Below are 16,403 nucleotides of genomic sequence, written 5' to 3' on the forward strand. Positions count from 1 at the left end.
TGTAAAACCTGTGGTTGGTGTAATCTGAAGATAACTTGTTAATCCTACAAATATTAAATCTACAGATTGTCCCCCCCCCTTTAGCTTTCTTACCAGCTGTATCCGGTACATGTGTAGTGACACATTAACTGTACAGTACTCTTGTGTACATTACTATCTTAGTGTACGCAAGTAGTTTGATCAGTATGGAGCTAACCATCACTGGAGATGGGTTAAATATCCCAGAGAGACCCGTGTCGAGAGTCCAAAGTCCAGAGTCCCGAGTCCAGTGTCCAGAGTCCAGATGACAGTAGTACAAAGAGTCTACACCAAGTCCCGAGTCCAGAGGCGTGAGTCCAGTGTCGAGTGTCTAGAGGCGAGAGTCCAGAGTCCGATATCCAGAGATGAGATTTGTATCCATCCTCAATTAAACCAAGAGATAGTGCAGTAAAAGTACGTTTCTTATTAACTTATTTATACATTTATCTTTCAATCTTAGTAACTATATTCTCTGTAACATAAACTAATTTTAGATATTTTTAGATTGAAACCATTGAAATACATATTTAATATTGTCTTTCATGCTTACAATTTGCTGTCTTATATTCTCTTTAAATAGGCTGTAAATCGCCTTAAATAGATTTTACAACAGTTTACAGTTTACAGTTTACAGTTTACAGTTTACAGTTTACAGTTTACAGTTTACAGTTTCAATTGTACTCCTACTTTTTTTCAAAACAGAAACTTTTAAAAGTAATAATTATTTTCTGGACCTTTTTTTCATCTCATAGAATTTAAGTTGAGTTTTTCATTTTCAAAAATGTCTTGTACCATCTCTAGTTTAAATACTAATTATTACTAACATAACAGTATAATAGAATGTCGAGTTTTTAGAGACAATGGTTTTTTTTCTGCTAGTTTTGTTTGAAGGAGTGGTAAAGCATAGTACATGAAAGGTAATTGGACTGTATGTGTACCTTTAAAATAACTATACTTATGCCTGATATCCAAGAAGCCAAATGTTTTGAATTTACAGTTTCTGCCCCCCCCCCCATAGGAGCTCTTTGGGGGTGGGCAAAATATTTTTTTGCGCTTCGCGCTAATTTTGCCTCCCCCCCAGAGTTATTTCTGTATACGCCCTTTTATGGTATTTAGGCCAACTCACTTTCCCTTCAAGTAATAATAATAAAAGGTTAATTTTGTCGCCGGTAGATTATAGTTAAGTATCTTTACAAAATGTATTCCTGTCTATTATTGCACTTTTCGAATTGTGAGGCGGAATTCAAAGAATTTTAAAGCCCGTCTCTGAACCGCCAAAAACCGGTTCCAATTGAGTGCCGGCTTAAATCTCGAATTATATATATCTCGAAGTATTTATATCATAAAGATTGTTTAGCTCCGTTGTCCCGGCACCACTGGAAGAGTACGCTTGGAATGCTCGGTATTTTTTATGGGGCCTCACATTATTCTGGCTAAGGTTATTGAGGCTTAGATTTCAATTTTTTTTAAATCCACGAAAAAACGATAACAGAGCAACAATTAAAAGTTAAAGATGGGCGCAATAAACAATTTACAATAAAACCATTCAAATAAACTAACTAAATAATCTGGAAAGTACAATGTAAACCGTTGTCGACAATACTCAAAATTAATTGGAATGATATATTTGTTACGAAAAAGTTAATTACTTAAATTGCACGTAGAGATTTGAATTCTGTATAAATTGAAGCTTTACAGAGACGTGGAAAAATATTCCATAGATGATTTTTCAAAAGAAAAATTTTAGTCTTTTGCTAAAAATCTTTATTCTAATAATTTTTTGCCCTGGATTAATTTTGACTGTATATAGATTTCTTTAAAAGTGGGTCAATTCAAAAATTTACTTATCCAGGTTCTTCTAGTCTGAATCAGCTGTATATTGTCAGCTGATGGTTTTTAAGCATTGTTAATGTTAACAGATGTTTTAGGATTTTAATATTTTCTTTAATTAGTCAGACAATTGTTGTTTAATACAGTCGAAATTCTTTAAACAAAAACGTTACAATGAATATATATTTTTTTGTTATTGTTATAACTATAAAACCTTGATGGCTTAAACCTGTTATCCAAATTCAAGTGACCTTATCTACAAAGATGGCAATGGTCTATTCACTTTTCACTATTCACTTTTCACGATTCACTATTCACTATTCACTATTCACTATTCACTATTCACTTTTCACTGTTCACTATTCACATAAAAGCGTTGTCTAATCAAATATGAATTATATATCAATGTTTATAATTTTAAAAACTGAATATTTTTATTTGTGGATTCTCTTCAATTATGGCTTGTGAAGAAAATCTATATGATTTATCAGAATGAAACACTTTTAAAGGGAGTGACCGGCAATGTATGGTAGTTGAACTGAGAATGCAGTATTATTGATAATTTTTTAGAAATCATTTGAGACCTATGAGACGTTTTTATGGTGCATATTTGTTCAGCAAGAGCCCAAATTCAATCTTTAAAATATTCATAAATTGTTCCTTTTTGAGGGATGATTTTGAGAATCGGTTTTTAAAAAATTCTTCAATAACGAAGACGAAAAATGTAATAAAAATTCTACAGTAATTTAGGCACTGGTTGAGAAAATTTTAAATTTCGGTGATATGGAGATAGATCAAACCTCTGTAGAGTAAAAAAGGAAATTTTAGTTCCACATATATTTCGGTCTGGGTTCGAGTTGATCCTTGTCAGTTCTTGAGATTATATCTGTCATGAAGATTCAAATTGAGAAAATAGAAATTAACTATTATCATCGAAAATAAGTAATCTTATTAAGTTATTGGTTTTTGAAATGTTTAATTGTTCACAAACATTTTCTGTAGATTTGCTGAAATTTTTATTGAAAAGACAATATTTGAAGAATTTAAAGAAATCTGAGAACAAATAATAATAAGAATAAGAAGTTCAATATGATAATGAAAAAGAAATAATTGATTCTGTAAACATTGCTTTATAGAAAAATTTCAATTGAGAAATTTGTTCCTAAACATCTAATTAGTTTATTGTGTAGTTTACGGAGACACATGACAAAAATACTGCACTGCAATTGTCACATGTCTCCGTCTGTATCATGTGACAAGTATACTTCACAGCCATTGGTGGGAGTTCTGGTCACGTGATACGGATATATAAATAATCCTTTATATAATTATGAATAATAATTATTAATTAAATCTATTAAAAATGAAAAATTATTAAATTCAAATAATAATAGGCTCCTCTGGGATATCATCGTTTTCAGATTGGTTGCGTATTTGCTGAATATGATCTATTTAAACCTACATTTTTATACAACATTTGGTATATACCGAATTTTTGTATAAATTTGACTCAGTTTTGTATCAATTACTCAAGACAGGAACATAGGAATATCAATAGAACTCTTATGGGTCTCGATCAATTGAGGTTTCAGCCTATACCCCCTTTCATTTTTCCTTTACAGTCCCTTTAAGTGAGCATTTTTTTCTTTAAACTGGCATTTTATTCTTTTTAATCAATCATACTGTGTACTTTAAATATGCAGTGAAGATTAACATCTTTTAACTATTAATATTATTATTTTTAAAGTATCCGTCAAAATGTCCGAATACAAAGAACTAAAAATATTTGGCGCATTTCCTTTTATTTTAAAATTTTATTCAGAAAAAAATTAAAATGAACACAGGATAACATGCTTGTGATAATACTGCATGTCGTCTTCCAAATAACAATTGTTTTTTCATTTAATCTCAAGAGGGATGATCCATACTTTGAGGTGATTTATAATCTTCAGTTTTATTTCAGAAATTGTATTTTTTGTTTAATTTATCGTGATTATTATTTCATCATATTATTCCTACCATGGGACCAATACAACTGTAGAAAAGGAAGACGACCGTTAGACTCAAATTTTAATTTTGAATGGTAAACATAAAACGCCGCAATTGTGCAGTTTATCTTAACTATTCAAAGATTCGATTCAGTTAGAAGGTTAATTTACAAGGTACTGGTAAACTAGTTTTATTTTATTTATTGATGTCGAGCATTTTATACTTTGCTTGTCTGGGTGTCTGTCTGTTTGTTTGTATCCAATAAACGTTAAAACGACTATACAAATCGGGTCCAAATTTTGTGAAGGTTTATGGATGCTCAAAAATATAAAAAATTGTGTCAAAAAGTCTTCGATTTTTGAAAAATATTATTATCTAATCTGCGAACTTTTTTTACAAAGAGAAGATGCTCACAGTAGAGTTGCACAATCAAAAGCTAAAAAAAGAAGAAGGGCGAGAAGCGCCCTAAAAGCCAAGTTAGATATAGAAAGGTGGACTACATCTCAAAACATTTAATGATAAATCAATCTGAAATATAAATCTACTTTTGGGCTTGGGACCGTCTACAGATGGTTTGAAGGGGTAGGTCAAGAGATGGTTTGAAGGGGTAGGTCAAGAAATGAGGAAAATCCCACTAAAAATAATTTTTTATTCATAATCGTCTTTCTAGAAAAAAAGAGTTTTAAATAATCCACAACTTTTTATTAAAACGTCATGATCTACAATTTACTTTTTTATCGGGAATCCTAATTTTGACAGTTGGACAAAGGAATTGAGTTTTTGTCACAAATTCTGATTTTCTAATCCCTATACCTTTTTAACCTGATGGTGTAAAGAGAGTGGGATTGTAAAATCAGAGATTGTTGCTAAGACTCAAATTGATTCTGTATATTTTCTAGGGGTTCCAACGCAAGTGGATTTTTTGAATGGTGGGCTCTGTAATTTCCTTGAAATTTTGCGCGATTCCATCCAATATGAGAACAGTTGTGAGCAATTCCTCACAGTTGCGTGCAATTCCACGCAACTGAATTCGATTGGACATCCGTAATCCGTCTGTTGTAAATTCATACTAGGTGTCTGCACTAAACATTGCAGTTGAGAAACAAATAAATTGCGGCGTCTTTGATCTTTGATAGCTTTTTAAAGACAACAACTTTTCAGTAGTCACATCACATTATGGAAATATAAGATTAAAACTTGATTGTTTTCCCTTTATTGATAGCTTTACACAGGTCAAACACTATCTTTAATACGTCTTTTAACTGTAATGTTCATTTAGACACCCTGTTTAATAAAAAAATGAACATAATGGTTTATATTTGATTGTGACACCCTGTAAAATAAAGATGAAAATAATGATATGTAATTGATTGTGCCACCCTGTATAATAAAAATGGAAATAATGGTTTATAATTGATTATGCCACCCTGTATAATAAAGATGGAAATAATGGTTTATAATTGATTGTGCCACCCTGTATAATAAAGATGGAAATAATGGTTTATAATTGATTATGCCACCCTGTATAATAAAGATGAAACTAATGGTTGATAATTGATTGTGCCACCCTGTATAATAAAGATGAAACTAATGGTTGATAATTGATGAATTTAATAGTTTATATTTAAGATGTATGAATCTGCTCCACTTGTTCAATTCCCAGCTCGGCATAATGGTAAGCAATGCATACCAGCAATGACCAGAAAAAATGCACCCAAATAATAAAATTTGTCCCAACAATGATAACTAGAAAACCCTAAAATAGAAAGACGATTTTATAGCAATACTTAAAAAATCACTAATTTAGTGAAATGGGTCTTTTTACACTGAACAATAGTCAAGAAAATTAGGGTGCTTCGATACTTCTTCTCTTCCACAAATTAACGAATTGAATCTTTGTCACAAACCCAAATTTTCGAATCGCTATATCTTGAACATATTGCGTGTAAACCATCGCCAAATCTAAATTTGAGACAAATTGTTCAAGGAGTTCCGGAGCTATGATCATACATACAAACAAACAAACAGAGATTATTACCCATCTTACATGCGCGATAATCTGTTTAGGAGGCCCTGTAGATGAGCACTTTATTGCTCCAGAGGAGGTAAGAATAGAATTTTTTAACAAATTTATTTTCTTAGCGATCAATTTTTTTTTATGTTTGTTTACCATTAATTCTAAAGTCTTACTGATACATTCCAATAATTTCTAGTAATCCCAACAAAATCCAATTAAAAATTTTAAATCATTGCAATTTTTTTAAACAATTATATAATAATTAGAAAATTCCATTTTTGTGTTTAAGGTTGTAAATAAGATTCCTGTCGTTGATATTCTTTACCAAGGTAAAAATTTTAAATAAAAAAAAATTTTATAAATTCTAAAAATATTTTTTTAGATGAGAATAAAACTGGTGTGATGAAATCGAGGAAAGAAACTTGAAATCATTCTTTTTAAAAGAAATCTTTTATTTATAATTAGGCTTTTAAGGCTAGTTTTATTATTTTAATTGCGAACATTTTCTCTTTTTATAAATATTGTAAAGCAAAACCAAACAAACAATTTCGCAGATTTTATAAAAAAAATGTCGTGGATTTTCAACATTTTCAAAAATTGAATTTTTGAAAATTCAATCATCTATAAACCTTCCCTGGGTTTACGTGAGGTCCCACAAAAAATTGAGATCGTTTCAGTCGTTTTGAAGTTTGTTGCATACTAACAAACATGCAAAATGTATATGTAGAAGAGGCTGTATTTTTAAGATACCTGCCAATCTCTGTTAAGTGAGTGGTATGTCAGAATCACAACGGTACCTTAATCGACGTTTTCTATCTTAAAAAGTATTACTCTCCTTAGTAAATCTATACATTCCCCTCTTTATCAATACTCTTCGTTTGAAAATTCCTATCTTTAAAACTTAACAAAAAGATAAATTTAATAACTACAGACCAATTAGTATTCTACCAGCGCTAAGTAAACCTTTGAAAAAATAGCTGCGACTCAAATGTTTAAATATCTTAAAAGTTTGAGCTAAAATGTTAGGATTTCATTCACTCTTGATCAAGCAAAGATATATTATAAAGGCTACCATTGTGAGACAGACATACCACTTTCTTTTTTAAATGGGGGGGGTGACCTGAATTTACGAAGTTGGTTAAAAATTACAAGTTTCTTATTAGCCAAGAGAGCCAAAAGAAGATCAAGCTAAAAATAAAACCACCAAAGAAGCTAAAACCTAAAACTAAAAAAGTCATAAATCGCTTAAATTCTGTTGCAGTGTCGAGCAAAAAAAAATCTACAAAAAGGAAAAAATCTGATTTTTAATGTTTATTGATAAATATATTTTCAAAAATTGTGCATCATAAAATAATTCATTTTTAAACATACTTTGAGCGATGCGTTGGTTTTAGAGTAACAATCATAAAACATTTAAAGAAGGCAATAGTAATAAAATAGTAATAAAATCAAAAATTGTTTTCTCACTCTCTAAACTTATTAAATGCAGCAAGCTTGTAATCCTGTTCTGTGCATTTTATATAAATAACAAGCGGGGGCGAAATGCTTTTTAAAATGATGGAAAATTATTTAAAGTTTCCAGCGAAATGGGGAAATCGAGTTTTATTTTCGCATTTCGTTTGTAGAAAAAAGCGAAAGTTTTCTCTTTTTAGCGAAAAAATATTCGCGAAAAAAGAGAAATTTCGCATCGTTTGAGCTTCCTTTTACAAATTTCATTTTCGCGAAGAAATGTGAAATTTCGCGGAAAGGTTTGCGAAATAAGAAAGCAAATTTTTTGCGAAATATTGCATTTTTTCGCGAAAGTTTTTGTTCGCTGGAAACCCTACTCTCATAGCAGAGTTTTCAGCTAGATTTGAAAATTAAGTTTTACTAAAAAGATCTGACATATGTTTACTAGCTACGCATTTTCTAGAAATGGAACGCCAGATATTTTATAGCTGTATATTATTTATTATATTATATATTGCACAAGAAACTGTGAAACATTTTGTGAGATGCGTCTTAAAATAATGACTTACTTGGTGTCATTAAGTATTAATTTTCTAGTAATTGCGTTTCTAACAGATATGCTTTCAGCAATCATATCTGCATTTCGAAATTTTTGCTCGATAAAATTAATATAAAATTGATTATTATTAAACGTTTGTCAGGGTTGCCAATTTTTAAGTACGAAGTTTAAAATTCTTAATTATAAAGTTCATAAAAAGTTGAATGATAATTTGAAAAAAAATTCCGTCCTCTTGCTTAATACTTAATTTTTCTTTAAAATGTCAGTTTATTAATTAGGGGATTTGATGTCCTTTAAGCGGAAAAGCTAATTGAGAACTACTTGTTACTAAACAGAAAACGTTCTGTCTCTGCTTTACTTTACAATGTTGTAATGGATGTAATGGATGCATGCACTGTACTGAACTAAACAATAAAATATACTGAACAATTTACTGTACTGCACTTTAAATATACTTTTATATACTATCTGTGCAATACTGTTTTATACTGTACTGAGATGTACTATACTGTACATAACTAAATGTATTTACTGTGTACACTTTACTATAATTTACTGTACTGTACTGTACTGTACTTTGCTGTACTGTACTCTATTGCACTTTACTATACTGTACTGTAACTTTACTATACTGTACAGTATTGTACTGTGCTGTACTGTACTGAGCTGTACTGTACTGTATTGTAATTTGCTGTACTGTTCTGTACTGTACTGTCCTATACTGTACTGCACTGGACTGTACTGTACTGTAATGTATTATACTGTACTGTACTGAAATTTACTGTACTGTACTGTTCTGTAATGTATTGTACTGTACTGGACTGTACTGTAATGTACTTTACAGTACTGTAATGCACTTTACAGTACTGTAATGTACTTTACAGTACTGTAATGTACTTTACAGTACTGTAATGTACTTTACAGTACTGTAATGTAATTTACAGTACTGTACTATTCTGCACTGCACTGCACTGTACTGTATTTTAATGTACTTTACTCTACTGTATTGCACTGTACTGTATTGTACTGTACTGGACTGTACTTTACTGTACTTTTTAATGTTCTGTGCTAGACTGTACTGTACTGGACTGTACTGTACTGGACTGTACTGTACTGGACTGTAATGTACTGAACTGTACTGTACTGGACTGTACTGTACTGAACTATATTGTACTGTACTGGACTGTACTGTACTTTAATGTACTTTACTGTACTGTACTGTACTGTACTGTACTGTACTGTACTTTTTAATGTACTGTACTGGATTTTACTGTACTGGACTGTACTGTACTGGACTGTACTGCACTGTACTGGACTGTACTGTGCTGGACTGTACTGTATTGGACTGTACTGTACTGGACTGTACTGTACTGCACTGTACTGGACTGAACTGTACTGTACTTTAATGTACTGTACTGTACTGTACTTTACTGTACTGTACTGTAATGTACTGTAATGTACTGTACTGTACTGTACTGTACTGTACTTTTAATGTACTGTACTGGTTGTACTGTACTGGACTGTACTGTACTAGACTGTACCGTACTGTACTGTACTGTACTTTAATGTACTGTACTGTACTGTACTGTACTATATGTGCTCTAAAAAGTTCTGGATGTATCAGTATGTGTGCTTAATTTTAATTTTAAACAGCATTTTCTTCTTTTGTTTGATTTTCAACTTCGTTCAGCATTTCCGTGATCATTGGCAGATTCTTAAACAAAAGGAATATATTATTATAAAAATGTTTAATAATCAGAGTGATGTGACTTCTGAACTTTTGAATGAGAATGAGCTAAGCTTAAAAAGACTGCTACGGAGTTTCAAGTGACCCTAACTTTTAGAGTGGCATATAATTCACAACGATACCCTTTAAGCGTGCTGTAACAATGAGAATGCTTCTAAATTGGTATTTTCTTAAATGATCAATGTTTGTATAACGAAACCAGAATTAAAAATAATGCGAGAGAAAACTAAAGAAAATGAATCAACGATCAGATAAAGATTGAAAAGGTACTGTTGTGAATTAGGCGTTCAAGTCTATAAACCCAAGTCACTTGAAATTGCGTAACCAGAAATTTCAGGAAGATAAAATGAAAATTTGAAAAAAAATCTCCGAAAATTTTTTTTAAGTCGTTTAAACGAAAAAAAAGTTTCCCCTTTATCCCAAGAAAGTGATGTGCCCTATATAACTTGAATTAAATTTAAAAACGTGCAAGTGAAGAAAAAAGTGTTAAATATAAATCTACGCATAGTAGATTGCAATTAAATAAAATTTTATTTAAAAGCCTTATTTAAAAAAAGTGATTAGTGATGAAAATTCAAAGTGAAAAAGTGAACTTGTTTTATACATTACTAGAAATTACCTACTTTTACTTTTTCACTTTTTTAGTGATTCATTGCTACCATTTGTGTCATATGTGTACCAAACCTATTATTAATGTGATGCTTAAAATTAACAAAAAAAAAAAGATTTTATCTGAAAAATTTTAAAACTTTTAAACTAATCGTACATTTTTTAACTATTATTAATATACATTTAAAGGGAGTGACCTGCAATGTATGTAATTGAACTGAGAATGTATTGTGGAGAAATATTTTAGAGTTCATTTGCAAAATATATAAAACGTTTTAATGATGTATAATTACTGAGTTTCAAAGTCATCCATTTGGGTGGTTGCGTTTTGAGGAGAATCGATATTTTGAAAAATTATTAAATAACGACGACAAAAAAATGTTACACAAATTCTACAGTAAACTAATTAGTTGTTTAGGAATAGGTTGAGAAAATAAAAATTACATCTTGTCATCGAAAATAAGTATTCTTATTCAAGTATTAGCTTCTGTAATCTTTCGTGATTTTCTGGAATTTTTATTGAAAAGACGACATTTGAAGAATTTGTAGAAATCTGCGAACAAATTCGTAAAGACTAAGAAATTCAATATAATGATGTAAAAGTAATAATTGATTCTAACATTGATAAGTATTGACAAATTTCTATTGAGAAATATGTTCCTTAACATTTAACTAGTTTACTGTAGATTTTTGACACATTTTTTGCTGTCGTATAATTTAATGATTTAAAAAAATCGATTCTCGAAAACGTAACCACCCACATGGATGATTTTGAACGTCGACTCATTAATTATACAATAAACACCATTAAAACGTTTTGTATGTCTCAAATGAATCCTAAGAAATTTCTCCACAATACTATATTCTCAGTTCAACTACCATACAATGCCGGTCCCATTAGGCGTTTATCTATTTCAAAATGGTTTCCAAACTTGAATTATTTGAGAATAATCGGCCTTTAACATGAAACATTATTTTCTGATTCATACTTATAAAAGACCTTAATCCCTTTAGAATCCTAAATTGGCGACCTATATCTTTGAAGGGCCAATTCGCCTACTTAAATATATACATACAACTTAAATTCTTGGAATAATTAGGGCAACTAAGCCAATCTTTTCGATATATGTGTTACAGTGTTAAGTGAAATGAATTTCTCATTTCAAAATTCCCATGACTTGTCTGACTCCATAAGCCAGAACTTTTGTATTTTGAATTTCGGAATTAAAAATGTATCTCCATCTACGAATATCGAGACAAAGCATTCAAAATATTCAACACAAAACTTCCTCTATAAATTTTTGATAAAGACGACATTATAAAAATTCTTCCGATGTATTCATATTAATGACTTTAACTGTATAAAATTAAGAATCCCTGTGACGCCACCATTTAACTATAAATTTACTAATTTAATTTTCTTCCGGAGCACTCCCCGTCCTCTAACCATGTCAGGGTTTTAACATAAGAATGGCATAAATAATACCTTCATAAAATTGGATGAGGGTCAGGTTTAGTGCGCACTAGTTCAATGATTCCTTCCTTCTTTGAAAAATATATAAAGCCGCCCCTGGATCTATTCTGATGCCATCATGCCACTCTGATGTAAGATTGGCTGAGTTTTGCTCTTAATTCCAAAAATTTTGAAAGTATTTAAAAAAAGTAAACAATCCGTTTCAGGATTTCTATTTATAATTTGGTGGATTTTCTCCCTCACCTTGTCTGACGGTGGCTCGGGCTTGCTTTCCTCTGATCTCCAGCAGAATGCGTAGAACATATATCCGAATGTGATCGCCACGTAGATAAAGATTATCAGAGAGAACAACGAGTCTAAAATGCATCTCTATATAATTATAATTAAGCCCTTTGCTCATATTTGTATCTTTGTACATACAGGTGTTAACATAAATTCGAAATGTAAGAAAGACGATTTCACCGACTCAAATGCCGATGTTAATTCTCTAGATGTGTGTGTACACAGGATCCATTTCCGCCATGAAGCATACCACACATGTAACCTTCGCTCCTCACCTCTCTACACCTCCCGGTATTCAGTTAGCTATAAACACTCAAGACATTCACAACTCCATCTCAACCCTGGCTCCTTCATGATGATGATGCAGATACTCAGCGCAACGCACCTGTTGATCTGCCCCACCAACATGAAGCTCTACATCACCCCCCATGACTCCTTCAGGCTGATGATGCAGATCCTGAACTAACAGCAGGCGTGCTTATACCTCTGATCTCCCTATTAACTTCTTGAGAAGCTTACTTAGGAAACTTGTGCACGGCTCTGACCGAAGTTTCCGCTATCTAATATCCATCATTAATTCCTTTGTTAATTTCTAAATCAACCAATTTTAACTCCGCTTTAAATGCAAATATTTCAAAACTCTCGTTTTTTAAATAAATGTTAGAAATATCCATTTAGATCTCTTTTATTTTATTATAGTGACTTTTAAAGTCAACAACAGGATGTACCACGAAACATTACAATAGCAAGACGATTTGAAAGTCGTCTTTGAATTCTAATTTATTTGTGTTTTTCGTTGGTCAACCCACTTTGACATAAATAAACAATATCCGCAAAATTCTCCTGGTCCTGGAATTTACAAAATGTGGTCTGTTTTTTTTGTGTTGTCAATATTACTGGAGATAATATGAAAGCTCAAAAAAGGCAAACTACATTTTGGAAATGTTATGACTGGGGGTATTTTGTGCCTTTCAACTATAGAATGTTAATTCCAAAATTTGTTATATGACTTAAAGACATAAAGTATTTCAAAGATCAAAGACGACCTTCAAGACGCCTTGCTATTGTCATGTTTCATGGGACACCCTTTATGATAACTATAGCTGGCCAAACGGCTGGTCCGAATTGGCTGAAAATCCTTTGATTTTTTAGTGGACAAATTTCGTTTTAAGTTGTATGTAAAACAAATAACAAATATTATGAAATATCAACAATAAACGAATGCGTCGATCAAATAATCGATGACTATAGGTTTTAATGTCTTAATGTCTGAATGATTTCTTCGAAATTAGATTGATTTGTTTACGATCCGAGTCGTATATTGCAACTTTCTGAACTTGCATGGACGCTACTTTTTCATTTTAAAACGTTTTTAACAATTTTCTCCTTATAAACGCAGCAGATAGAAGTAAGATTAGTGGCAATCATAAGCGAATATTTTTTGCCCTAAGCCCATACCCCCTTTCATTTTTTGCGCACACTCCCTTTAAGGGACATCACTAGACACGCTAGAGAAGTAATCCAACTATCTTCAAATACATTTATTATTTTTTTTTTTGCACAAAAACTGATTTTCAAATTTCTAGATCTTTGCAACCTAATGTCGTAGACCATAGGTATTTCAAACTTTTAATTTTGTGAGATCGAACAATTTAAGCTTAAAATACCAAAGGTTCAAACCATCCGGTTGCAAAGATATGGGGACTAGAAAATTTAAGTTAGTTGCATAAACTTAATTCTTTTTCGACCTGAAACTATTGGATGGGGTCCCTCGACATATCCGTTAAAAGGTTTAACATCAGGAGGCTCAGTGTGCTCACTGTGGCTGCTGGAGTTCTACAAATAAATTGGAATTTAAAAGTGATAAAGTTTGAAGAATACAAGCATAATATTATTCTGAAGACCATTTTTTTTTTAACAAATTGAGAATTTCCTTCACTTTATACTCTGTTGGCTACTACTTGTCTACTACTTGTCTACTACTTGTCTACTACTTGGTTACTACTTGTCTACTAGCAAAATGGACATCCGACTATAGATTATAGGTAATAAATAATGATATCCTTTTTCCTCAAATATTAACCATTTTCAAGATTTATTTTCTGATTTTTTTACCTGAATTTCTCTTTTCTCCCTTGGAAATCCCTCATGTAGATCATTATTGCCCTCGACCAGGAGGGCGGAGGGGACAAATCCACATTTAATCTCATACACACATTCCTAAATAAGAAAAGAATTAGGATTTGAATTTCAGTCGTACAGGACGAGAATGTATAAAGACGACCGGAAACTCTTAAAATGGGACGATCCTTTGGTTAAAATATGTAAAGAAACAAGTTTACAGTTGCAGGGAATCATGAATATAAGAAAACAGCAGGTGAAAATTCCGTAGAATCCTCTCTGAAGTCTCATTCTTTCTGGGTAACCTTGTAAAAACTCATGAGCTAAACAAATACTAAAGTTTGGTTCCCTCTGTCTAGGGTCCTACTGACAGCAATTCAGAATTTGCTTCTGGCTTGCGTGAAATTGCCGTAATTGTTGCAAAAAAAGAATTGTACATAATCTTGCGCATTAGAATTTTTACAAAAAAAAACCGTTTCTTTCCTAATTTCATTTGCATGTCGATTTGTGTGTGCAATTTTAATCCGTTTTGATTTGTACATGAAATGTAAACTCTTTTTGCGTGCAAATTTGGAAATATATGGAAGGATCAGGTTACTTAATTGATCATAGTATTTGCAAAATAAAAAAATAAAAAATTTTCTGCCATGTTCCAAAAGTCCTATGAACAAAATCAAATTTTTTAATACCTTTATCTTTAAAACCTGATGGTGTAAACTTTTAATCTTTCGAACTTAAATCAGAAAATATAATCTGAAATATCTAAGGTGTACGACATTGAGTTGCAAAGATATAGGGATAAAAGATAGATTTTTGATAAAGGCGAGTGACAATAGGATGTACAAATATGATATCTTTTCTATATAAGAGAAACTGAGCTCATAAAAGAATAATTTTATAAATTACATATTTAATAAATTGAGTTTATTACTAACCAGTGCAGTAGCCACAAATAGGCCTAAAACATGTTTTAACATTTTTCAGGTTTTCAGCTTCGACTTTAAGTTCAGCTATAATTTTCCTTTCTCAGTCACATTTATTCAACTAAAATTGTAAACATTGTTTGAAAAAAGAATTCTAGTTTTTAACAATGAATATATTTACAAATATAGATATATTTGTTATTTTCTATGCCAACCGTTCACAAGCAGTAGCTTCGAGACTAGTAGACCCAACCCACTAGTGGAATGGAGGCCGTGAGGGGGGNGACGACTTATATTTCTACTGCATAATTTAACCTGACTTGAGCAGTGGTTTTAAACGGGGAGGGGGGGCTGCGAGACTCTACCCCTCCCCCAACACGGTCATTAAACATATAGAATTTAGCCTCTGCAGATGAATTGTACCTCTTTAAATGAACCGACTCCATTGAACTTTTGTTATTTCCGATTGAGTAATTTATTTAGCTATTTTCTAGTTCTACGAAAAAAAAAAGTAGAAACCCAAGTCTCTCTTTATCATCCTTTCTCCTGAAAGGATGATTAAGAGACAGAACCTTTCGAGAGTTTGAAAACACTGGTCGGCGTCGGTATCAATACAATGAAGACGACTTTTTTATATTTAAGTTTTGATTTCTACCAAGCTTCTCAAGTTTACAAGTAAACAAAGAGCTGTTAATGGAATTTCATAATTGAAAATGAAAATTGGCAAAATTAAAATATATAAAATATAAAAAAGTAGTAGTTTCTTAAGAATTTTATGCGCATTGCTATACATGTATCTTTAATCTGTATTTATATTTGCTTGTGATATTTAGAATTTCTGTTTTTCTTTCTATTTACAAATAAAAATGGTTTGTAGTTAAGCACAATTAAAAACTAAAATTGGTACAAGAAAGGCGGGTTCGCAGCTATTGTGTATTTGTATAGCTGTAGATTCATGGTTCAACTATATGAAGGACACGTGAAAAGTTGAAATATTCCAATTGTAAACTTGGAAAATTTGCGATAAATGAAATATTCCAATTGTAAACTTGGAAAATTTGCGATAAATGAAATATTCCAATAGTAAACTTGGAAAATTTGCGATAAATGAAATATTCCAATAGTAAACTTGGAAAATTTGCGATAAATGAAATATTCCAATTGTAAACTTGGAAAAGTTGCGATAAATGAAATATTCCAATAGTAAACTTGGAAAAGTTGCGATAAATGAAATATTCCAATAGTTAACTTGGAAAAGTTGCAATAAATGAAATATTCCAATAGTAAACTTGGAAAAGTTGCAATAAATGAAATATTCCAATTCTAAACTTGGAAAAGTTGCAATAAATGAAATATTCCAATTCTAAACTTGGAAAAGTTGCGAT

At 31.3% G+C, this 16,403-nt stretch overlaps 2 protein-coding genes across 6 annotated transcripts; one reads left to right on the top strand and one right to left on the bottom strand.

Moving 5' to 3' along the window:
• The first annotated feature begins 881 nt into the window (after nt 1-881).
• On the top strand, nt 882-7,195 carry LOC111702544 (uncharacterized). Of its 3 annotated transcripts, XM_023474269.1 has the most exons (7): nt 882-935; nt 1,376-1,456; nt 5,467-5,512; nt 5,905-5,942; nt 6,144-6,183; nt 6,237-6,267; nt 7,018-7,195. In XM_023474269.1, the coding sequence occupies exons 2-7, from the start codon at nt 1,430-1,432 to the stop codon at nt 7,160-7,162; spliced, it is 327 nt and encodes a 108-aa protein (XP_023330037.1). In that variant the 5' UTR covers nt 882-935; nt 1,376-1,429; the 3' UTR covers nt 7,163-7,195. The 3 variants fall into 3 exon arrangements, with proteins under 3 accessions (XP_023330037.1, XP_023330036.1, XP_023330038.1); XM_023474268.1 differs by lacking the exons at nt 882-935; nt 1,376-1,456 and adding an exon at nt 3,675-3,782; XM_023474270.1 differs by lacking the exons at nt 882-935; nt 1,376-1,456 and adding an exon at nt 4,223-4,328.
• A 2,185-nt stretch (nt 7,196-9,380) lies between these two features.
• Nucleotides 9,381-15,261, bottom strand: LOC111702545 (uncharacterized). Of its 3 annotated transcripts, none has more exons than XM_023474274.1 (6): nt 15,031-15,261; nt 14,090-14,194; nt 13,723-13,810; nt 11,936-12,048; nt 10,229-10,293; nt 9,381-9,576 (listed from the first exon to the last, which is right to left on the bottom strand). In XM_023474274.1, the coding sequence occupies exons 1-5, from the start codon at nt 15,070-15,072 to the stop codon at nt 10,243-10,245; spliced, it is 399 nt and encodes a 132-aa protein (XP_023330042.1). In that variant the 5' UTR covers nt 15,073-15,261; the 3' UTR covers nt 9,381-9,576; nt 10,229-10,242. The 3 variants fall into 3 exon arrangements, with proteins under 3 accessions (XP_023330042.1, XP_023330041.1, XP_023330040.1); XM_023474273.1 differs by having other exon boundaries at nt 10,233-10,293; nt 15,031-15,260; XM_023474272.1 differs by lacking the exon at nt 10,229-10,293 and having other exon boundaries at nt 15,031-15,257.
• Between the last annotated feature and the right edge of the window lie 1,142 nt (nt 15,262-16,403).

This window comes from Eurytemora carolleeae, unplaced genomic scaffold (genome assembly GCF_000591075.1).
Source record: "Eurytemora carolleeae unplaced genomic scaffold, Eaff_2.0 scaffold471, whole genome shotgun sequence".
Lineage (NCBI taxonomy): Eukaryota > Metazoa > Arthropoda > Copepoda > Calanoida > Temoridae > Eurytemora > Eurytemora carolleeae.